The sequence below is a fragment of the Malaclemys terrapin genome, chromosome 24, assembly GCF_027887155.1.
Source record: "Malaclemys terrapin pileata isolate rMalTer1 chromosome 24, rMalTer1.hap1, whole genome shotgun sequence".
In the NCBI taxonomy this organism is placed as follows: Eukaryota; Metazoa; Chordata; order Testudines; family Emydidae; genus Malaclemys; species Malaclemys terrapin.
In genome coordinates this window covers 8,240,815-8,264,898 of record NC_071528.1, presented here as the reverse complement: position 1 = coordinate 8,264,898, position 24,084 = coordinate 8,240,815, and the positions used below count along the sequence as shown (strand labels likewise).

The 24,084-nt window shown below is 46.6% G+C and overlaps 1 protein-coding gene across 3 annotated transcripts in view; it reads right to left on the bottom strand.

The window, feature by feature from the left end:
* ACER1 (alkaline ceramidase 1) overlaps positions 1-22,197 on the bottom strand; it is a 40,366-nt gene extending 18,169 nt beyond the window's left edge. Inside the window, exons 1-2 of one of the 3 annotated variants that reach the window (XM_054013481.1) lie at positions 22,053-22,197; positions 15,993-16,098 (exon numbers count right to left, since the gene is read on the bottom strand). In XM_054013481.1, coding sequence (XP_053869456.1) covers positions 15,993-16,085 — 93 coding nt within the window. In that variant the 5' untranslated portion in view covers positions 16,086-16,098; positions 22,053-22,197. Of the gene's footprint in view, positions 1-7,723; positions 7,950-15,992; positions 16,099-22,052 lie in introns of those variants that run through there. The other 2 variants (XM_054013480.1, XM_054013479.1) reach the window with 2 other exon arrangements.
* Between the last annotated feature and the right edge of the window lie 1,887 nt (positions 22,198-24,084).

Below are 24,084 nucleotides of genomic sequence, written 5' to 3'. Positions count from 1 at the left end.
CACCTGTTCTGCCAGCTAGCCCTGAACACACATGGGAAGCTGGGTGGTGTTGGTTGGGACTGAGGACATTTGCATAAAGAGGCCAGTAAGGCATGATGGGGAAGAACTAGCATTTGCAAGGGGGGGGGAGAGGGTGGAGGGTAGGGAGAGAGGTGGCAGCTATTCAGTACTGAAGTGATCCCATGAAGAAATAAACATCCGTTAATCATACTTTTTAAAATTAACGTGACAAGATGACTCTTCCCAGTCCATCTTCAAAGCACTTTGTTACAATGACATGTTATTACAGTAATTAGCATGTTTTAATATGTTTAGAATCACAGAAATTCTGTAGGGTTGGAAGGCACGTCGCGAGGTCATCTAGTCCAGCCCCCTGCGCTGAGGTGGGATCACGTATGTGACGGGTTGGATCACAGAAACCCCCTTGGGAGCTGCCACCCGATGTGCAAAGACTACCCCTGCTTCTGTTTTCCCTGCCAGCTCAGGACTCCAGCACCCTGTCTTGCTGAGCCAGACACTCCTGTTTGGCTCCAGACACAGATCCAGGGTCTGAATCACTTGTTCCAAAGCTGCAAGATTACCTGAAAACAGCTCGCAGTAGCGTGCTTGTCTTTAGCACTCAGATGCCCAACTCCCAATGGGGTCTAAACCCAGATAAATCCGTTTTACCCTGTATAAAGCTTATGCAGGGCAAACTCATAAATTGTTCGCCCTCTATAACACTGATAGAGAGATATGCACAGCTGTTTGCTCCCCCAGGTATTAATACATACTCTGAGTGAATTACTAAATAAAAAGTGATTTTATTAAATACAGACAGTAGGATTTAAGTGGTTCAAAGTAGTAACAGACAGAACAAAGTAAGTCACCAAGCAAAATAAAATAAAATGCGCAGATCTATGCCTAATCAAACTGAATACAGATAATTTCCTCACCAGTTCCAGAGTGCTCCCTTTTACAGGCTAAGCTCCTTTTAGCCTGGGTCCAGCAATCACTCACACCCCCTGTAGTTACTGTCTTTTGTTTCAGTCTCCTTCAAGTATCCTGGGGGGGGTGGAGAGGCTCCTTCTTTAGCCAGCTGAAGACAAGCTGGAGGGATCTCCCACAGGCTTAAGTAGACTCTCTCTTGTGGGTGGAGACCCCCCTCCTCCCTCCTATGCAAAGCCCAGCTCCAAGATGGAGTTTTGGAGTCACCTGGGCAAGTCACATGCCCCTGCATGACTCAGTCTTTGCAGGCCAACGCCATTGTCCACATGGCATCTTGCATGTCTCCAGGAAGACTTCTCATGTGGATTGGAGCATTCCAAGATGCATTGTTCCCTAAGTGTCTCCTGATCAGGTACTTAACCTGGCAAATTCCTTCCTAAAGAAGCTGACCAAATGCCTCACAAAGCTTACTTAGAAATCAGGCAAGCATACAGCCCATATTCTTAACCTCGAGTAGAAAATGATATATGTGTACAAATAGGATGAATAGATATAGTAGACCATAACCCTTACGGAGATATGTTACATGGCACAGGCAGCACAAAACATATTCCAGCTATGTCATCCATACATTTATAAGCACCCCCTCCCCATAAAGCCTTATCGGGTACACTGTCACACCCTCCCCCTGAACTTACTGCCAGAGACTTGGACACTGTCCATGGCGGAGGCAGTACCTGTAAAATTTCTGTTTGTTTCTGGTCACACTCCCTTTCAGTATCTTGAAACCATATGATGTCACCCCTAGGGGTTCTAGCCCGTTTTGGGGTTCCTTTTCCCCAGATGCTTGCAAACAGGTAGGGATGTAGTATTGCTAACAGAATGCAGGCAGCAATACTCGTTAACGTGGAGGTATCTTGGCATTTAGCCACCAATGCCATGAGGCGGTGTGCCTCAGTTTCCCCTTCTAGACAGCAGCATGGGCCTGTTATGCTTTTGCTGCTTTTTACAGGTATGGGCTGTAAAGTAACATGCTGGTGGGGCTGTCTTGTCACCATCCCCAGCATGTATAACAGCTTATTCCACAAATCAGATATGTTCCACATCTTTAAAGGGTTTACCACTAGTGTGAATTCTTTTGTTTTATCCCATAGGTGAATTAGCAAAAGACACAAGGTTAACAGCAAATCTACAGTGGACAGGCTTCGTTCACTCAATTTGACTTGTTTAGCATCTATTGCGTTTTCCCAGTTCTCTGTGCCCTCTGGTAGACCTTCTGATGCAGATTCCTCTGCCTCTTTGGGGAAGACTTCTAGTTCGGGCATGTGCTTGGGTCTTTGGCCAGGAAAGGGTGTACTACAACCATACTTGTCCTCGGCCCCTCCCTCTGGAGTTTCTCTGGGCTGGGCCCCACTCCCTTGTGAAGTTCCTCCCATGAAGAGATTTTCCCCCCCCTGTCTTGGAGAGAGAGTTTTATCTCTTGCAAGTGTAGCAAGAACAGCAGCTTTCCCTGGGGTGCCCTGGACCCCTTTGGGCACCCCACTTTCTGTTTCCAATGGGTCAGCTGGATAGACCCCCTCATCCTGGAGACCTGACCCCCAGGTTTCCCTTAAAACCTGATCCACAGGAGAGCGGACTGGCATTTCGAATGCAGACTTTTCACCCTCCTCCTGGGAAAGCCCCTCCCCACAAAAGGTGGGTGGACTCTCTGGCCCCCCCTGACCTTCCATCTGGGCTTCCCTCTTTGGTCTCCCCTCTGGGTCCGACACTCTTGTGTCCCCTGAAAGGGAAGGTGATCCTGCCCCAGCTGTGACTCACAGCTACCAGCTACGACAGACCTCTCACTGGCCAGCAAAATCCCTCCCCTTCCACTCGGGTTGGGCTGGCACTCAGCTATAGGGTCCTTGGGGCCTGTTCCCACCACAGCAGTCCCCAGGACCCCAACTTCCACCTTTGGGACACACGCCTCTGTGCACCCCAGGGCAGGCCCGGCCCCCTGCTGACCTGCAACTTCCTGGCAGTCAGCGGCTGTGGTGGCCTCCTTGCTACAAGGTGGTACATCCCCCTCCCCCGGGGAGATGATTACAGGACAGGAGCTGGCTTCATCCAGCTCCCCCCTCTGGAACTTCCCTTGAGACCCAGGGCTACAGGAACTGGCCACAACCAGCCCTGCCCCCGAAGCTGCATCCTTTACTGCTGCAGAGGAATCTAAGAGACACTCTCCTATTCCCCCAGCAGTCCGTGTGACTTCGCCCCCCCCTCTGGGGCTTTTAGCACAAGATTCCTTCTCACTGCTAACCAACCCTGGGACAGATTCTGCCACACTAAAGAAATCATTCCCCAGTAGAAACGGTGCAAAATTGTGTGCCACCGTTGCAACAGTCAGCTCAGCCTGCAAATCCCGAGTTTGCATGTGTACTTTAGCTAAAGGTGCAAAGACTTTGTAACCCCCGACCAGCTCTAATTCTGCCATTTTACCTGGCAACAAATCCTTTTCTTGGATCAGGTCCCTCCTGACCACAGAAATCTCAGCACCCGTGTCCCTTAATCCAAGAAGCATTTGACCATTCAATTTAACAGCATGCATATGCTCATTGCTGGGTTGTGTGGAAGCAAGCTTTACAAATCCTGTGTGGAAAGAGGCCACAGCCTGGCTCTGAGAAGCCGCAGCTTCACTCAGTAAGGGACACTTATTCCTCAGGTGCTCAGTGGACTTACAATGATAGCACCTCTTGGGCTCCTCTGCTTGCACAGGAAATTTGGGTCGAGTACCAGGGGAATGGGGAGGTGACCGCCCAGCCTCTTTTTTCCCAGACCCAGGGGTAAAACGGTGATTCTGCTTTCCCCCAACCTTATACCCTTCTGCCAGTGGTTTGTGTTTGATTGCAGCTTGGGCTTGTTCATAAGAGTCAGCATACTCAGCTAATTCACCCACTGCATTTACCTTTTTGTCCCACAAATACTGTTTTACCTCATCACTGCACATATTCAGGAAATGTTCCTGAGTAACTAGATCACACATCCCTTCAAAGCTGGTAATGCCTCTCCCCCGCACCCATTTATCTACCAAATCTCTCATTTCATTGGCATAAGCCACATTACTTAATCCAGATCCCCTCTTAAGGCTCCTGAATTTAACCCTGTAGGTTTCAGGTGTAACCTGAAACTGTTTCAAAACCAGTTCCTTAAATTTACCATAGTTTGAAGCATCATCAATAGGCATCTTATTGAATATGTCCAGAGCTCTGCCAGTCAATTTTGCTATCAATGTGGTCATCTTCTGATCTTCAGGGATGGCATGGAGGGTGCACAGTCTCTCAAAGGTGATGAAATATTCGGCAATATCGCTGGACTCATCATACTGTGGACATAGCCGCTCCCATTTATGGATTTTTGGGGAAGTGGAGCCAGCAGGGAGAGGGTTTCGTCTCTTTGACTCCATAACAGCCAGTTCATGCTTCCGGGCCTCCCTCTGGGCCTCCATAGCCCTCTCGTGGGCAGCTGCCTCTGCCTCCGCTCTCGCTGCCGCCCTCGCTGCCTCTCTCGCTGCCTCTGCCTCCGCCCTCGCTGCCTCGACCTCCATAGCTCTCTTGTGGGCAGCCTCTTCCCTTGCATGTTCTGCCTCCATGGCACTAATTTCTAATTGTCTTAGTTCCAGCCGTCTCTTATGTTCACTTTCTCTCTCTTTTGCTTCCAACCTGGCCAGCTTTAGTTTAATAGCAGCGTCACTGGTACTCATTGTCCTGCTTTCTTGTGCTGGGCCACAACCCCTCTGCAGTTCACTGAAACTGAGATGCACTTAGCTCAGGGGATTCTTAGTTAACAGAGAGCTTCCTTTTCTGTCCCTACTTCCCTTGCCCGAAATAAGCAAACAGAAAATAACAAACCAGTAACCACTTTGTCTGTTCTCCAGCCACCACACTTAAAACTCACTTAAAATCACTACCAGTATCTCAAAGCAATCGGCTGTGCACAGATCCTGCTCGACTACGCCACTGTGACGGGTTGGATCACAGAAACCCCCTTGGGAGCTGCCACCCGATGTGCAAAGACTACCCCTGCTTCTGTTTTCCCTGCCAGCTCAGGACTCCAGCACCCTGTCTTGCTGAGCCAGACACTCCTGTTTGGCTCCAGACACAGATCCAGGGTCTGAATCACTTGTTCCAAAGCTGCAAGATTACCTGAAAACAGCTCGCAGTAGCGTGCTTGTCTTTAGCACTCAGATGCCCAACTCCCAATGGGGTCTAAACCCAGATAAATCCGTTTTACCCTGTATAAAGCTTATGCAGGGCAAACTCATAAATTGTTCGCCCTCTATAACACTGATAGAGAGATATGCACAGCTGTTTGCTCCCCCAGGTATTAATACATACTCTGAGTGAATTACTAAATAAAAAGTGATTTTATTAAATACAGACAGTAGGATTTAAGTGGTTCAAAGTAGTAACAGACAGAACAAAGTAAGTCACCAAGCAAAATAAAATAAAATGCGCAGATCTATGCCTAATCAAACTGAATACAGATAATTTCCTCACCAGTTCCAGAGTGCTCCCTTTTACAGGCTAAGCTCCTTTTAGCCTGGGTCCAGCAATCACTCACACCCCCTGTAGTTACTGTCTTTTGTTTCAGTCTCCTTCAAGTATCCTGGGGGGGGTGGAGAGGCTCCTTCTTTAGCCAGCTGAAGACAAGCTGGAGGGGTCTCCCACAGGCTTAAGTAGACTCTCTCTTGTGGGTGGAGACCCCCCTCCTCCCTCCTATGCAAAGCCCAGCTCCAAGATGGAGTTTTGGAGTCACCTGGGCAAGTCACATGCCCCTGCATGACTCAGTCTTTGCAGGCCGACGCCATTGTCCACATGGCATCTTGCATGTCTCCAGGAAGACTTCTCATGTGGATTGGAGCATTCCAAGATGCATTGTTCCCTAAGTGTCTCCTGATCAGGTACTTAACCTGGCAAATTCCTTCCTAAAGAAGCTGACCAAATGCCTCACAAAGCTTACTTAGAAATCAGGCAAGCATACAGCCCATATTCTTAACCTCGAGTAGAAAATGATATATGTGTACAAATAGGATGAATAGATATAGTAGACCATAACCCTTACGGAGATATGTTACATGGCACAGGCAGCACAAAACATATTCCAGCTATGTCATCCATACATTTATAAGCACCCCCTCCCCATAAAGCCTTATCGGGTACACTGTCACAACGTATACTCACACCGTCCCCGACAGGCGTTGTTCAACCTGTTCTTAAAAACCTCCAGTGATGGTGTGATGGGGCAAAGACTCCCCACACCAGCAGAGAGCCTATGGGCCAAGTTAACTCTGCCGCGCTATACCTGTAGCCAGTGCCAAGCCTGAAGGAGGAATAAAAGGAGAGAACCCGTATCTGGCTTAATTCTGGGGTGAGACATTTTAGCTGTCTAACAATGTGCAGCAATGTCCCACAATAGTTTTGGGCAAGGGGAATCTTTTATCCAGTTGAAATTGCAAGAGGAATTGAAGGAGGTGGAATGTAGCAAGGACACCAGAGCTAACAGCCCGATTCTTGTGAAAAATGCCCCAAAATCTCTACAGACCACAGGGGTCAGGAGCTTGGTGTCACATCTCATCTGAAAGGTATCACCTTTGGGATGCATCTGTTAAGTATGAGCCAGAGGGAAGAAAGCCAGATGAGGAACAACCAAGATGACTTCCTGCCTCACCTAGCACCTGAAGAAGTGAGGTTTTTTACCCACGAAAGCTTATGCCCAAATAAAGCTGTTAGTCTTTAAGGTGCCACCGGACTCCTTGTTGTTTTTGCCTCACCTAGGTGGTCCTTCTTTTGTCTGCCATCTAGGTACGAACTTGGGCCCTGATCCTGCAGTCAGTTCTGCAGAGGTGGACCCTCCTATCCGAGTGGACTCTCATTCATCTCATGAATCTGATTGCAAGATCAGGCTTTGCTTATCTGGTGAGACCCAAAAGGATCTCAGCTCATGGCTGCAGGCTACAATGAAGTTGTTAGAGGTATGGTGCACAGGCTAGCATATTTGGGATGCAGATGTTGACTCTCTCCTTTAACTTCTACAGATGAATCTTGAATTGCATCCAGTCTTTCATGAGACAAGTTGATGCTTTTATTTACAGGAATTTTCAGGCCAAGGAGATCTGCCTGTTGTAACTTAGCACCAGTTCTTGCAGCATTCCCACCCTGGACTGGGCAATTAACCAAAGCTAGAATCGGAGCAACCTTTCCCTTCATATCTTCAGGTTGTGACACAACAGACACAAGAGGAAATACTAGTCCCACCGGTGAGATCAGTGACAAAATGTTCAAGAAAGGCCGAGAAAACATTCCTGAAAACCAGGCTCCTGGAGAACAAACAGGGATTGCCAAGGCCAAATGGAGAGAAAGTGTGCACAGAAAGGGTGGCAGAGTGCAGATTACAGGAGTTAGCTGTAGGAATTACTCAGCCGATCGGAAACGTAGATGTTTAAGGTTGCCCACGCAGACGTTTCTCTGCTTTATTGTGCATTGCGACAGTGTCCTTAATTATCTGATCTCAACACGATTTCCCAAAGAATGCAGTATGTGAAGCACCACAAGAGCTGAGATTAGTGGAAAGGTATAATATACAGGAGGATGCTAGACTGGGAACTGTGCAAATGAGAATCAAGAAATATCAGACTAGCTGAAATCAGGGCAGTTAAGCTTGGCAACTAGATGATGAGGCACAATAATATTGTTGGCCATAATGACAGCCCACAACCCTCAGCAGTGAACCTTTAGAAAATTAGAAAGTAGCAACTGACCTCCTCCAAGCTGCTAAACAAGATAAGGATGGCAACAGGAATTAATCTATAATTCAGCTCATTGGCTTTCCATCTTTTAGGTTCACATACAGGTTGAGCTCTTGAAGAGAGTGAGTCAGAGTTGTAGGTCCCCATTTGTCCAGGTCACTTCATTTGGCAAGATTCTCAGTCTCAGTTTAGGCGCAAACCTGGACTAGGAGAGCAGGGCTACTTCCAGTGAGGACGGCGCATTAGCAGAGCTGTGCGAGGTGGCCCTGGACCGGTGTAACAGGGCATGCTGCAGATCAGGCTAGATGTGCAGGGGTGGAAGATTTTTGCAAAGAAGTTGCCTGCACTGTACATGGTTTAGGTGAGTGCTGTTCACTGGCACTAAATTCATTTCCACAGAAAGGGGATCTCCTCTAGGGAAAATACCAGAAGAGGCAGCAAGAACTACCAGGCTGTTCCTTTCCCTAGATCCCAGTCAGACTGAAACCGGTCGTTTAGCAGGTGGTATCTCCCAGCCACTCCTTTGGAATCCATCTCATGCTCTAACCGTCACCAACGGAGCGGGACTGTACATACAAATGACACCTTTGTCCCACTGCCAGGCACACCTATCCAGGAGTATCAGCCTGGGCCTGTTTCAGACACTGTATCATATCATAATCCGACTCTGAATCCATCCTGCATTGCAAGAGCAGAGTCAGTTTCTCTGGCAAAAGAAAAAAACCTCAAGAAACAGGTTCAACTGACATTAGCAGTTGCCCCAAAGAATTTTCCTTCAGGCACAGACATTCTTAGACTTTTGGGCCACCTTTTAATAGTGAGACCGTCTCCCGGGCACACCTCCCCTCCCATTCATGATTATATAACTGGAGCTAAATGAGCAATGGCCCACATGGAAAAGTAAAACACTAACGTGTTTCTAGCTGCTCAGTGCAGCGAGGGTTAATCAAGCTGGATGGGATTTTCAAAAGCACCATAGAGAGGGAGGTGCCTGACTCGCACTGCAAGCCAGTGGAAACTGAGCATCTAACTCTCTTGGGTGCTGCTGAAAAACCTGATCTTCACTTGCTCTTCATTTTGTCTCTGGATTAAGAAGGGTGGAACTGAGAGTGTGGCGTGAACTGATTTTTCGGTTCAATAGCCGAACCAGGGGCGGGATCGAGTTCATTTGGAACCAGAACTGATTTTTTTTCAGTTTTCCTCAAGTCACGAAATAAAAAAAAAAAAGAATTTCCTTTGGGTCGACTGCAGTGTTTAAAATGTGGGTTGGAAACAAAGTGCCCAAACTGTTCATGTGGAAAATGTCAAAATGAAACATTTGTTTGACATTTCCCCCCAAATTTTTTCTGTTTTTTTCCCAGCTGAAACTACTTGCCAAATTCAACCCACATTAGTCACACACACCGCCATGCACTTTTCTGCAAATTTACTATTTGCTGAAAATATTTCACCCAGATCTAGAACGCGGAGCAGGATTTGGCCAGGTGGGGGCAGAGAGCAAACCACTACATCTGTGATTGGTAGAGAACGGGTCTTGTCCAGAAGGCAAAGAGACTTTCTCACCATGCTGTACCTGAGTAGTTGAGAATGATTATGTAGCATAATCAATGATTATTGCTCACAAGCCAGATTTACCTGACACCCTGGGGCCCTCAGGGCTTAAGCTACTAACAGTAGAAGCAAATACCGATCAAGCAAGCTGATGGAGGGTAGGCTGAGGGACTAGCTTGAGGGTTCTGCATGACACCCATCCACTCCCCGTCCATGGGATCCTATGCATTAACAACAAGAAGCCATGATCAGAGGGCATGTCTACACTGGAGCTGGAGGTATAATTCCCAGCCCAGGTAGATGTACATGCCCTAGCTCTGATCAATTTAGCATGCTAAAAATAGCAAATGTATCTGTAGCCACCCTGACTCCAGTCCCATCTAAGACCCTAGTAAGTACTTAGGCAGCTAGCCTGTGTATATATATCTCCTCAATATATGTTCCACTCTATATGCATCCGAAGAAGTGGGCTGCAGTCCACGAAAGCTTATGCTCTAATAAATTTGTTAGTCTCTAAGGTGCCACAAGTACTCCTGTTCTTTTTGCAGCTACACTGCGATCTCAGTCAAAGTTAGCATGTGTCTGTCTACCTGAGCTGGAAAATACAACTCCAGCTGCAGCATAGACTTAGAATCATAGAACCAAGCCGAACAGAAGTAACGGAAGAGGAGAAGGACCTAGGGGTCCTTGTGGACCGCAGGATGACTATGAGTCGACAATGTGACGTGGCGGTGAAAAAAGCCAATGCAGTCTTGGGATGCATTAGGCGAGGTATATCTAGTAGGGATAGGGAGGTCCTGCTTCCGTTGTATAAGGTGCTGGTGAGACCTCATTTGGAGTACTGTGTGCAGTTCTGGTCTCCCATGTTTAAAAAAGATGAACTCAAACTGGAACGGGTGCAGAGAAGGGCGACTAAGATGATCAGAGGAATGGAAAACCTGTCGTATGAAAAGAGATTAGAGGAGCTTGGGTTGTTTAGTCTGACAAAGCGAAGGCTGAGGGGGGATATGATTGCTATCTTCAAATATATCAGAGGGGTTAATACAAGGGAGGGAGAGGAATTATTCCAGCGTAGTACTAATGTGGACACGAGAACGAATGGATACAAACTGGCCGTGGGGAAGTTCAGGCTTGAAATTAGACAAAGGTTTCTGACCGTCAGAGGGGTGAAATATTGGAACGGCCTACCGAGGGAAACGGTGGGGGCGACGGACCTGTCTGGTTTTAAGATTAAGTTGGATAAGTTTATGGAGGGAATGGTTTAATGGTAAAACATAGTAGCCAAGGAAAACCAAGCAATGGTACATGAATAGCATAATGGCCAACAAGGGTCAGGCTAGAGACTCTTGCCTATATGCTCGAGGTATTACTGATCGCCATATTTGGGGTCGGGAAGGAATTTTCCTCCAGGGTAGATTGGCTGAGCCTCTGGAGGTTTTTCGCCTTCCTCCGCAGCATGGGGCAGGGATCACTAGCAGGAGGGTCTCAGCCGATTGAAGTCACTAAAACACAGGATTGGGGACTTCAACGGTAGAGTCCAGGGAAGGGTCTTGCGGCCTGCAGCATGCAGGGGGTCAGACCAGATGATCATAATGGTCCCTTCTGACCTTAAAGTCTATGAGTCTATGAGTCTATGAGATTTAGCATGTACCGAGCAGACACTTACGCTAATTCAGATGGCTTCATTAGATTATGCCTCAGCTGAGAGACAAAGATGACTGGACCATTTAGCCGAGCCTATATTTGGAGAAAATGCCACAGAAATGGTGGTCGTTCCCAAGGGGTGCTGGGAGTTTGACACTCACGGTCCACTTGGAATCGTAGAAGGCCTTTTGAAATTTCCCACAAGCTGCTGCTTCATAGAACGGTGGGATCATTATTAATAAAAACACGATTGCAGCTGGAGGCTCCAACTGAGATCAGGGCCCCATTGTGCTGGGAACAGCACAAACACCTCATGAGACGGTCTCTGCCCCCAAACAGTTTGCCACCTAGATGGACATGAGGTAGAAGGGAAAGTGACTTGCAGAAGGTCTGTGGCAGAGCCAGGAATAGATCCCATGTTTCTTGATTGCTAGGGCAATGCTGTGCCCACTAGACCATGCTATCTGCTGATAAAAGAGCTACCCAGAGTGCAATGGGACTGCAGTGGTGGATTAGAATCCTGCGTGCCGGGCAGACACTCACCTGGAGGAAGCTGGCTAGCGTGGACACACTACACTGCTGTTGATTCTACCTGTGCGATCCTGACAATGCCCTGACCAGCGGTCCAGCACTCTAGTGTAGCTGCTGCTGCTGGTGCATGGAGAAGCCCTAGTGGGGCTGGGAGCAGAATATAGCCCTCAACACAATATATCCTGGTCTTGGGTTATCTGGCACAGCAGTTTGTTGGCAGCTGGTTAAAGCACTGGGTATAATAGGCAGAATGAGAGGCATTATGCTATCTAGTTAAGCCTGAATTCCAACTTCAATTCTAACCCCTCTTTCTAGCTGCTAATAACTTCCCAAACAAGTTCCTTTTTTGTGCTGAAATTTTCCATGCTGGGCCTGAGCCTGGAGGGAATTTAAAACAAACAAACAAAAAAGTTTGATCCAAATCAGTTCAGTTTCAAGCATGAAAAGCAAAACAGGTTTCTCTTCTCCACCGGGCGGAGATTCCTGTGATAATGCAGCTGGCTATGTTACCTTTCTATGCCCTTTTCTCAGTCAACCCACTTGATGGAACAATTGGCTTACGTGCTTGGCAGAAGCAGACTCTAAGCGTTAACAATGTGCACAGTGCTGTGCAAGGAGCCCCGGGAGCAGTGCGCCTTTTGAAAATCCCACTGGGTGCCTATTTTCAGATTGAAGTGCCTGAATCTCTTTCAAGATCTGGCCCAAATTCCTTACCCTGAGTTTCCCACAATCTTTGGGCCCAGTCTTGCTCCCGTTGAAATCAATTGCAAATCTTTCGATGGGTGCAGGATTAGGCCCTAAATACAGGTGGATACCAGAGTGACTGATCGGTGACGAACTTCTAATGGATTTATTGATTTTCTTCATTTATACATTTATCTGGATCTAATTCCCATTTATTTATATTTACCAGAAACAGGGTGGGCGATAGGGGATGGATCACTTGATGATCACCTGTTCTGTTCATTCCCTCTGAGGCACCCGGCATTGGCCTCTGTTGGAAGACAGGACACTGGGCTAGATGGACCTTTGGTCTGACCCAGTATGGCCACTCTTATGTTCTTATGTTACTTGCCTATGTGAGTTTACAGCTGTCCTGCTGTCTTGGAAATATTGATTTACTGCTATGTACTTGCACTGCAATTAGAATGATAATTGACCATTCATGATTTATTATTGATTATAATTAATAATTATTAATCATATGTGCTGATGTGATCTGAGCCCAGACTTGGGAGAACAGAGACCTTGGGTTCTTCTATTCCTGGTTCTGCCACAGACTTACTGTGCGACTTCACACAAATCACAGAACGAATGTAAGATGAGATAAGGAAGCAAAAATGGGTCCTGAGGAAACTGTATCTGTTGGGTTCAGTTTCAATTGTGATTGCAGGCCCTTCTGAGGTTGGGCTTGGTTTGTGTCTGGCTAGGAGGCCCACATTAGACTAGTTAGGAACACTATTCCCATAGATGTCTTTGCAAAGCAGAGACTAGAGATGGATTTCAGATAGTAGCTGTAGCTATCTAAACGTGACCATTGCACCTGCCTCAGTCTAGGATAGTTCTGAGACAGAAGAATAATTGACAGCTGGTGTCACTGAAATAACCATTGCCTGCCCGCAGCAAGTCCCACTAACATTCAAAACTAAATGAATGACTAGCAACAAACCCACAAGGGAAGAAAGCCAGACGCAGGAGGAAAGCTTAATAGGAAAGACAAAGCAGACTGAGATGGAAGAGAGAGAAATAAAGAGAGAGCCTGATTTTTCCAAAAAGCAACAGAGGGTCCTGTGGCACCTTTAAGACTAACAGAAGTATTGGGAGCATAAACTTTCGTGGGTAAGAACCTCACTTCTTCAGATGCAAGAAGTGAGGTTCTTACCCACGAAAGCTTATGCTCCCAAAACTTCTGTTAGTCTTCTGGGTATAAAAATACTTTAGCTCCATCCTATGAGAGACAAGCTCGTGTAGGAGGCCTGGCTAGTGGAAATGCCATAAGACAAACCTGGTTAGGTCAGAACTTTAGGCATCCAGGTTTGAAAGTTAAGCACCTAAACCAGGGGTGGGCAAACTTTTTGGCCTGAGGGCCACATCGGGGTTCTGAAAGTGTACGGAGGGCCGGTGCAGTGTATTAAATTGCTCCCCGTAGGAATGCGCTACTTACGGTGTACTACTTACGGCTGCCAGTCCTGGTGCCCCGTAAATAGCACATTCCTACAGGGAGCAATTTAAGACAGTACACCCAGCAGCTCTCGCAGCCACGCTGCCCAGCAGAACCTTGCAGCCCCACCTCCCAGAGCACTGGCAGCGCCCTCAGCTGAGGCTGCCGGGGTGGGGCCGGGGGCGAGCCTCCCCAGCCGGGAGCTCAAGGGCCGGGCAGGACGGTCCCACGGGCGGTCGTTTGCCCACCTCTGACCTAACCCCATATTTAGACACTTAAGGTGATGTTTTCAGAAGCACCTCTGGGATTTAAGAGCCTCAGTTCCAGTTTTTTAAAGTTGTTGCTTGGCTCAGCATCCCAATGCTTACGTCTCCTTTTCAAAAGTGACTTGGGCCCACCTTCTCAAAGGTATTTCAGCCCCTAACTCCCATTGATTTCCTCCTAAATGCCTTCGAGGGTCAGGGCCTTAGGTCCTTTTGAGAATCCCATTAGGTGCTTATCAGCATCTTTAGGTGCTTTAGTGCCTTTAACAATCTGGCCTGAAGAGCCCAAGTTTCTTTTGAAAACGGGACTCTGCTCCTACCTCTCTTGACATTTCTACCTTTGAACTTACTTAGGTGCTAAAAAACATAGGGCCAAGACTCATGATTTTTTAGGTTGGAGACGCTTCCAAGGAGCTTTGTTTTCAGAGGGCGGATTGCTGACCGCTTTCCGAAACCAGGCCCCTTTAGTCACATTTGAAAATCCTAAGTGTCTGACTTGAGTTACCCAAGTGTAAAAAATGTTAGAGTCGTTGCGTGCTATTCCCCCGTCTGCTACGGGCCCATCCAGCAGCGATGCACCGCCACTTGCCGTGCAAGTTATGTGCTTAGTCAGTCAGACAGTGGGTGCCAGTGGCAATGTAGGGATACTTGCGCTGATGATGACATTTTCTGGCTTGTGTAAGACCAGGGTAATGTAGACCAAGTGGGCGTTCTGTCTGGACCAGACTCAGCTCTGGTGCAAGCAGGTGCAATACCGCTTTGAAATCTGTAGGATTTGTGTTCACTTGCACTAAGGTGGAATTTGTCCTGGGGACTTCAGGGTAATGCCTACTCTGTAGCTGGCACTGTGCCTCCCAGCCTGGATAGACAGGCTCATGCTAGTGGGCTAAAACGCAGGGTGGCCGTTGTGGGACAGGCAGTGGCTAGTCACCAGAGCTGGGACGCAGGGGGTCAGACAGGTTTAGATGCAGCTGGCTAGCCTGAGCTACCCCCAGTGCTGCAACGCCCGTGCTGCTGTTTTTAGTGTACTAGCTTGAGTGCCCGTCTGTCTGCCAGGGCTGGGAGGCTCGCTCCCAGCCGCAGTGTAGCTTTACCCATAGAGAACTGTGCGCTAATTGGATGGGAGACGCTGGCAGTGGGTTAGTAGGGGGAAGCTGCAGTACCGTGTTAAGGGAATTGTTAAAACTGGGAGGCATCACAAAAGGAAGAACCATCTTTGTGGATGATGGGAACATCCAGAATGAGAACAGAGCCTGGGGAGGGATCCACATTCACATGCTTCAGGGTTTAAGCCAGCCCTAACTATTGGGGATGGGGGTAGGAGGAAACATTCCCAGGGCAGGTTATGCCATGACTGCTTACTTCAGCACCTTCCCCTGAAAAAGCTGGTCCTGGCCACTATCAGAGAGAGGACCCTGGAATAGATGGGTCCCTTCAGCTGATCTAGCCGGGCAATGACTGCGTTCTTAAGTGTGGCGGGGATGTGGTTTGTTATTGCATTAACATTCCACTTTCTGGAGTCCTGGGTTCAGAAGCTGGCTTGCAGTGCGTTTCAGCCACTCATGTATTTTTCTCCGTATTATATGAATCTCGCTGTGGCATATACAGCAACTGGCAGAAGACCTGCCGGACTGAAAAGCAGGATTTTTGCAGAGCTCTCTGAGTGGGAACCCTGCACCATACCCACCTCCTGGATCCCCAACTCCAGCTGATGTTAGGGTGACCAGACAGCAAGTGTGAAAAATTGGGACGGGGGTGGGGGGTAATAGGAGCCTATGTAAGAAAAAGACCCAAAAGTCCCTATAAAATCGGGACATCTGGTCACCCTAGCTGATGCTGTCAGCATCTCACTTTCATCAGCAATAAATATCCCATGATTTACCTGGAGTTTAGCACTTCTTTCCACACCCACTCTCCCAAAACACTGATATTCAAAGCAGAGGGGTGCCCGGAGACAGCCACTTCTCAGACCTGCCCGGCCTATCCCATCTCCACTTGCCTCTTCCCTCGATTATACACAGCATTTGCCCCCCAGTTGCTGTTTTCAGCTGCCCCAGGGATGGGTTTGAATTTCACAGCCACTGCACAGCAGTTCACAGTGAGTTCTTGCCCCGTGCCTGCTCACACTCACCGTGTTGTAGTACTCCGCGATGACCTCAGAGTGCTCAAAGTTGCCTTCACAACAGTCGACTTCGGAGGTGAGATAGGTGAATACGCTCGGCATGTTTGGGCTCCCTCTGCCAAGGGAGAGAAGCTGGTGAGGTTGTTCCCAGAGAGGAAAGCATACTGTACACCACCGGGGAAACCTGCTCTGCCTGCCCTCCTGCATCTCAGTTCAGGAGCGCACACTGCACCAGCCAGTTTGAGCAAAATACCAATATCCAAGCTCTTGGCAACCTCACGCCTCGTAAAACTAGGGTGTGCCACTGGGTTAAACTAGAGATAAGCCCTGGTCCATTCACCCATCCCCTTGTTTTTGAATTCAAACCCGGGGCAGGGCCAGATCCAAATTCTGCAAATGGACCTGATCCTTATGCTGCAAACCAAAGTCCTGGATCCAAACTCTCCCAAACTTGGGGGATGGGGTTTGAAATCTGGATCCTGACTTTATGGCTTGAGCCCCCTCTCTAATTACAGCAGAGAGGAGAGAAAAGGCTAGTCCCTTTCCTCACCCCCTGCTCCCCAGTTGCAGTTCTGGGAAATTAATCACGTGAGCCAGGCACACCTCAGCCTAAAGAAAGATGAGGAAACACCAAGTCTGTGGGGGAAATTCCTTCCTGACCCCCATGGTTAAGTGTCCCAGAGGCCAGATTACTCCTGTTTCAGAAAGGGTTTGAAATTGTCATGGTGTTTTCCAGTCGTTGGGACCCTTTAGATGTGTCATTTATGTTCAGCGGAGCTGGGGTGTGGCTGCCCCCGCCCCCGTCTCTGGTTTCTAAGGAGCTGAGCAGGTATTCCTCCTGGCATGTTGTCTGTGTTTGGCTTTAACATTATGTGAAATGCCCATTTAAAAAAAAAAAGTGGGGGGGACTCAGAGGAAATAAGAGGAACTAGTGGACTGGTGAACAGCTCTTGGTTTGCAGAGTGAGGCTGCTTGTGGCTTCACTAGAAGGCTGCAGTGGCAGCAACAGAAGGGGTTCGACTCCCATCACCGAGAGGCAGTAGCTAGGTCGATGGGAAAATCCTTCTGTCAGCCTGGCACTGCCTACACCAGGGATTAGGTTGGTTTAACTCCATCACACAGCGTGGGGGGGTTTTCCCACCCCTGAGAGATGTAGCTGGGTCAACCTCACTTTTTAGTGTAGACCTGGCCTAAGTCTCCTTCTCTTCCTGTCGTGCATCAAATTGCAGAATGTGTCTTCCTCGTCCCCTGCAGCTCAGAAGCTGCATGTCATTCTAGAAACTCCCCAAATGTAAGCACTAAAACAGCTGCCAGCATCACTGGTCATCTCTCTCACCAGACGTAGAATCATAGGACTGGAAGGGACCTCGAGAGGTCGTCTAGTCCAGTCCCCTGCACTCATGGCAGGACTCAGTATTATCTAGACCATCCCTGACAGGTGTTTGTCTAACCTGCTCTTCAAAATCCCCAATGATGGAGATTCCACAACCTCCCTCAGCAATTTATTCCAGTGCTTAACCACCCTGACAGGAAGTTTTTCCTAATGTCCAACCTAAACTGCCCTTGCTACAATTTAAGCCCATTGCTTCTTGTCCTATCCCCAGAGGTTAATGAGAACAATTTTTCTCCCTCCTCCTTGTAACAATGTTTTATGCACATGAAAACTGTTATCATGTCCTCTCTAAGGGTATGTCTACACCCAGCCGCTAATTTGGCGGCTGGCAATTGAAGTTCTGGGTTCGACTTATCACGTCTTGTCTGGACGTGATAAGTTGAACCCGGAAGTGCTCGCCGTCGACTGCGGTACTCCAGCTAGACAAGAGGAGTACCGCGGAGTCGACGGGGGAGCCTGCCTGCCGCGTGTGGACCGAGGTAAGTTCGAACTAAGGTACTTCGAATTTCAGCTACGTTATTCACGTAGCTGAAGTTGCGTACCTTAGTTCGATTTGGGGGTTTAGTGTAGACCAAGCCTCAGTCTTCTCTTCTCCAGACTAAACAAGTCCCCCCCCCTTTTTTTTTCAATCTTCCCTCAGAGGTCATGTTTTCTAGACCTTTAACTGTTGTGGCTTTTCTCTGGATTTTCTCCAATTTGTCCACATCTTTCCTGAAATGTGGCACCCAGAACTTGGCACTATACTCCAGTTGAGCAGGCAGTAGAGCGGAAGAATTACTTCTCGTGTCTTGCTTGCAACGCTCCTGCTCATACATCCCAGAATGTTTGCTTTTTTTGCAACAGCGTTACACTGTTCACTCATATTTAGCTTGTGATCCACTATGACCCCCAGATCCCTTTCCACAGTACTCCTTCTTAGGCAGTCGTTTCCCATTTTGTATGTGTGCAACTGATTGTTCCTTCCTAAGTGGAGTACTTTGCATTTGTCCTTATTTGAATTTCATCATGTTTCTTTCAGACCATTTCTCCAGTTTGTCCAATCATTTTGAAATTTAATCCTATCCTCCAAAGCACTTGCAACCCCTCCCAGCTTGGTATCATCCGCAAACTTTATAAGTGTCCTCTCTATGCCATTATCTAAATCATTGATGAAGATATTGAACAGAACCGGATCCAGAACTGATCCCTGTGGGACCCCACTCGTTATGTCCTTCCAGCTTGACTGATAACTACTCTCTGGGAATGGTTTTCCAACCAGTTATGCACCCACTTTATAGTAGCTCCATCTAGGTTGTATTTCCCTAGTTTGTTTATGAGAAAGTCATGCAAGACAGTATCAAAAGCCTTATTAAAGTCAAGATATACCACATCTACTACTCCTCCACCTATCCACAAGGCTTGTTACCCTGTCAAAGAAAGCTGTTAGGTTGGTTTGACATGATTTGTTCTTGACAAATCCATGCTGACTGTTACTTATCACCTTATTATCTTCTAGGTAGGTGTTTGCAAATTGATTATTTGCCCTATTATCTTTCCAGGTACAGAAGTTAAGCTGACTGGTCTATAATTCCCCGGGTTGTCCTTATTCCCCTTTTTATAGATGGGCACTAGATTTGCCCTTTTCCAGCCCTCTGGAATCTCTCCAGTCTCCCATGACTTTTAGAAGATAATCACTAATAGCTCAGATATCTCCTCAGTCAACTCCTTGAGTATTCTAGGATGTATCTCACCAGGCCCTGGTGACTTGAAGACCTCTAACTTGTCTAAGTAATTTTTAACTTGTTCTTGTTTCAACCCCATAATTATTTCCGCTCATTCTCCCTTCCAAGTTCACATCATTTTTGCAAAAAGAACAGGAGTACTTGTGGCACCTTAGAGACTAACAAATTTATTAGAGCATAAGCTTTCGTGGACTACAGCCCACTTCTTCGGATGCATCCGAAGAAGGGGCTGTAGTCCACGAAAGCTTATGCTCTAATAAATTTGTTAGTCTCTAAGGTGCCACAAGTACTCCTGTTCTTTTTGCGGATATAGACTAACACGGCTGCTACTCTGAAACCTATCATTTTTGCAGTTAGACAAAGGAGCATCTTGCTTGGAGAAAAGTGCAAAGTTAGTTACCTTTCAGGGTTGGATGAGTTCTGCTCATTGGGTAAATCGGTCAGTTACTAAGTAAAGCTACAAACTGCTCTAGGTCAGTTTGAAGTGGAGATCATGGTCATCACTAAGGGTGAAATTCACCCCTGTGCAGGCCCCTAGCAGAAAATTGATGCATCACTTAAGTCCTGGTTTATGTGGAGCAGAGACATCATGCTGCACCACTACGCAGGGGTGAATCTCTGCCTTAGTGCACATCTTGAGGAAAATACCTTCCCTGGCAGTGACATTGTGCTCTCAGCAGTCTAGGAGGGATTTTCACCTGAGCATTCATATGTCTAGCATCCCCAAACTAGCCTGATGACTGCAGATGCTGCGTTTTGAAAAAGGAGGTGGTGGAAAATTCACCCCCTTTTATCCTGCTCTTCTCCTGCTCCCCAGATGGCTACTATCACTTTCATAGTCCTCTCCCGCTCATTTTTAAAAGCAATTCTGCATTTTTTGTTTGGTTGTCTCACATCTTAGAAGCTGAGAGGCAGGGACACATTTAGACATTGGCAGGTTAAAAATTTTGTGCCTCCAACTGCCTAGATTTCCTTGGAACTGGATCCACCAAGCTTGTTTTGGGGGTTTTGTTTGTTTGTTTGTTTAGTTGTTTTAAAGCATCCTAAAGGGCAGTTTAAGCACAGCATTTTGAGTTTTGTAAAACATGAGTTACAAAGCATGGGCTTTTCAGAAGCGCCTGAGTGTTAGGAGCACATGGTCCATTGCCTTACGTGAGACTTGTGGTCAAGACTCTCAAAAGTGACTCCAGTGGTGCGGGAACCATTTTTATAGTGAGGTGCTGAAGGTGGAAACCATGTATTTGAGTTGTTATCACTCCTTCAAGCCAGGAGTTGTGGCAGCACCCGCTAATTCCAGCATCTATGAGTGACTGATTTGGAGGAATGCAACTATAGATGCCATAAAGGGGCCTGATTTTTCAGAGCGTGGTGGCTCAGTTTAAGGCATCTCAAGATGGGCACCCAATAATTGGGACACCCAGAATGACTAGTCACTTTTTAAAACCTTAGTCGTTGCTCCTAAGTCACGTGTGAAAATGACACCCAGAACCTAATGGCTGAGACGCAGGCACCCAATATCTACAGAAAATCAATGAGTTGGACACCTTAGATGCCATTGAAAACCCCAGCCACCGCAAACAGAATCCCCTCATAGATGTGCTATGTACATGTTTTTCAGTAGTTAAACCTTCTTCTACAGTAACCATTGGAAATGCAAATTCAATAGATTTACATTGGGGCATAAGACTCCCAGACTGAAACTGACCAGATACACAACAGAAACGAGCACGTCTAGTTACACTTCCCTAGCTCTGCAAAGTCTAAAACGTGGAATAATAAAACTTGGCATTGGCCTAGTGATTTAAATCTTCTAAACACCCAACAGGCATTACATCTGATTTCTTCTTCTTGTTTTCTTTTTAGCCTTTTCAGTTTTAATAATCTAAGAGTGAAGGGAACGTTTTGCGAGGGGAAATAGTACAATTGGTATCTTGAGCGTGTTCCTTGAAATTAGGGACCCAAATTCTGCCGTCACTTACACCAGTGAAATCCAGAGTGACTCCACTGAGTAAATGCAGCTTCTCAGATTCATACTCGTGTAAGTGAGACCTGAATTTGATTTATTTGCATCCCCCTGGGGAAATTCAAAGGGAGAGAAAATAGGAATGTAATATGAAAACCAACAACTTCTCACATCATCTACTGTACCGTAATAACAGACAAACTGGGCTGTGAATAAACTTCTGTCTCTTATTTTGCTCCAGGTTAGCAGACTATGTTTAAGATACCTCTACCTTAATTAAACTCATGCAGTTCCTCGGTGAGCATGGGAATGTGACAAAACCAAACGTTGGAGGAGCAGATGAAGGTTATTAGTGGGTCTCATTCTCCATGGTCCTGCTTTTTGTGTGGTCATTGCCACAGCAAAGTGGATGTAACCCAGGGGTAGGCAACCTATGGCACGCGTGCCAAAGCTGGCACGCAAGCTGATTTTCAGCGGCACTCACACTGCCCGGGTCCTGGCCGCCGGCCCGGGAGGACTCTGCATTTTAATTTAATTTTAAATGAAGTTTCTTAAACATTTAAAAAACCTTATTTACTTTACATATAACAATAGTTTAGTTATGTATTCTAGACTTATAGAACGAGACCGTCTAAAAACGTTAAAATGTATGACTGGCACGCGAAACCTTAAATCAGAGTGAATAAATGAAGACCCGGCACACCGCTTCTGAGAGGCGGCCGACCCCCGATGTAACCTAATTCCATCCTGATCTAGCAGCAGTTTGCGCTCACTTTTGCACTGGTGTAAATGACAGCACCAGGTGCAGGGCAAGAGAGAATCAGGCCCACCGTGTAGATCACTCATCTCCCAGCAACATAAGCCTCTGTCAACTATTAGCATGAGGGATGTAGAGAAAGTCCAGGTGAAGAAATCCTTAAAGTAAAACAAAGTGAAAGGGAAAAGAAAATCTAAGCAACACTAGTGAATGAAGCTGTAGGTAGTTTGCTCACCTGCTGTTTGCTTCTTAAGCTGGGTCTTACCTGTACTTCCCCTCACACCACCCAAAGCTGCTGTCACACTGAGCAGCCAGATATCAAGAGCCGCAAGGTGCTTCTGGCAATCCTGGAGTCACTTACAACCTGCCCTGCCGCTCTAGTTCTGAAGGAGCACCCACTGTGTGAGGTCATTGAGGAAGCCAGGAAGCATGAACTCACTTTTGCTCCGTCTCTGGGGAACGCCTCTAGAGGAGAAAGCAGCACCCTCCGTCCAGACCTTCCAATGTGCCTGCCAAAGAGAACATGTTGGCTGGAGGGTTTAAATCTCTAAGCCAGAAGGGTGTAGGGAGGGATGGAGACCGTGAGCTGGAAAAGTAGATGCAGCTGTAATCAGAAACCATTTCGAACCCTCTGTGCCCGCATGCATATGCACACAAACATTATAATCTTTTATTTGCCATTGATATGATAGGGGCTGTCCTCTTCGGATTTACTGGTATAGCTGCTTTAAAAAAAATGACACTTTTCACCAAACAAAAACAAAAACTTTGAAGTTGTTTCCATTTTGCAGTTTGAAATAGAATCCATTTTTCAAATTTTGTTTGTAACTTCCAGATATTTTGTTTGCCAGAAAAATGTGATTTTTTTTTTGATAAACTACTTTTTTTCCCCCACTTACTAAAAAAAAAAAAAAAGAACTCGGGTTTGGGTAAACAGAACATTTTTGAGAATGCTTTTAACTAAAAGCAATTTTGATTTTAAATGTCACCAAAAAAAAAAAAGTGATAAATGAAAACTTTCCAAAAAGTCATTATTTTCCAGAAAAGTTTCAATTAAAAAAAAACAACAAATTTTCTGATGAAAACTCTTTTGTGAGAACAATGTTGACCAGCTGTACTTACTGGAGCATGTAAAACTGCCAGTTTATCAGCACAGAAATTACCCAATTGGATGAGAGCAGGGTCCATACAGTGTAGTGTCCTGTCCCTAGTTACTTCAAGGGAAGGCTAAAAATCCCCATGCAGTAGGCAAATATAGGATAACCTGCCTGTTTCCTCCTGACCCTGTTATTTAGGGTCTGACTCATGCTCTGAAGCAGAAGGGTTTAGATCCCTTTATAAACTTCCTGTTGGTTTATTTATTTATTAGTTACTGTTATCACTCTGAATGTTCTTGTTATCCCATCCTTTTTCAAAAATAAGTGATCAACAATCATCATGGGGTTTGAAAATGGAGCATAGTCCGCTCCAAACATAAAAACCTGCAAACTTCTTGTTAAAGCAAAGTTACACATTGTACATTACTTATCCAAAGAACCTGGCTAAGGATTGTGGTTTGCTGGCTGGGGAGCCCTCCTCCTCCTCTGAGAATGCTAAAAAGAGTAACCACATTTCTCAATACCTATCCTCTTTTTGGTGTGTCTCTTGTGTACAGACTTGGTTTGAAAGCTTTTCCTTTATAAGGACAGTCCATATTTATACCACAATTCCCCAGGAGGAGAAGTCACATTTTTCTAATAGCAGCAAGTTTTTGTATTGCACATTATCAATAAAATGGAAATTAATTAGTCATTCTGTTTCAATGTAGATCTTTTACTGGAGTCTTGAGTAAAGAGGTCGGGGATCTTTCAGAAGGTGGCATTTTGTCATAAGATAACTCCCTTTATAATAATTTCCTCCCAAAACCATCTAATCCCTGGCTACAACCACATGTGCAACTTCCCATGCAACTCCTCCATCAGAGCGCCTCCCGATGAATAAAAATATGGATCTTAAATAGAGTCAGATGCCTTGGAGAGGATGGTGTGATGAGATTACCTACAATGCCATGCAGCCCATCTGTGACTGCTAGTAGCAAATAGCTCCAATGGCCAGAGATGGGACACTATGCACTCACCAGTGGGTTACACAAGTAAGCAAGTAGGTGAGCAGAGGTAGCCCATTGGGGCCAGGACTGTCTCCATCTGTGTTTGTACAGCACCCAGCACAATGGGGCCCCAGTCCCGCCTGGGGCGATGGGCACCACTGCAAAATAAGTGAGCCAACAA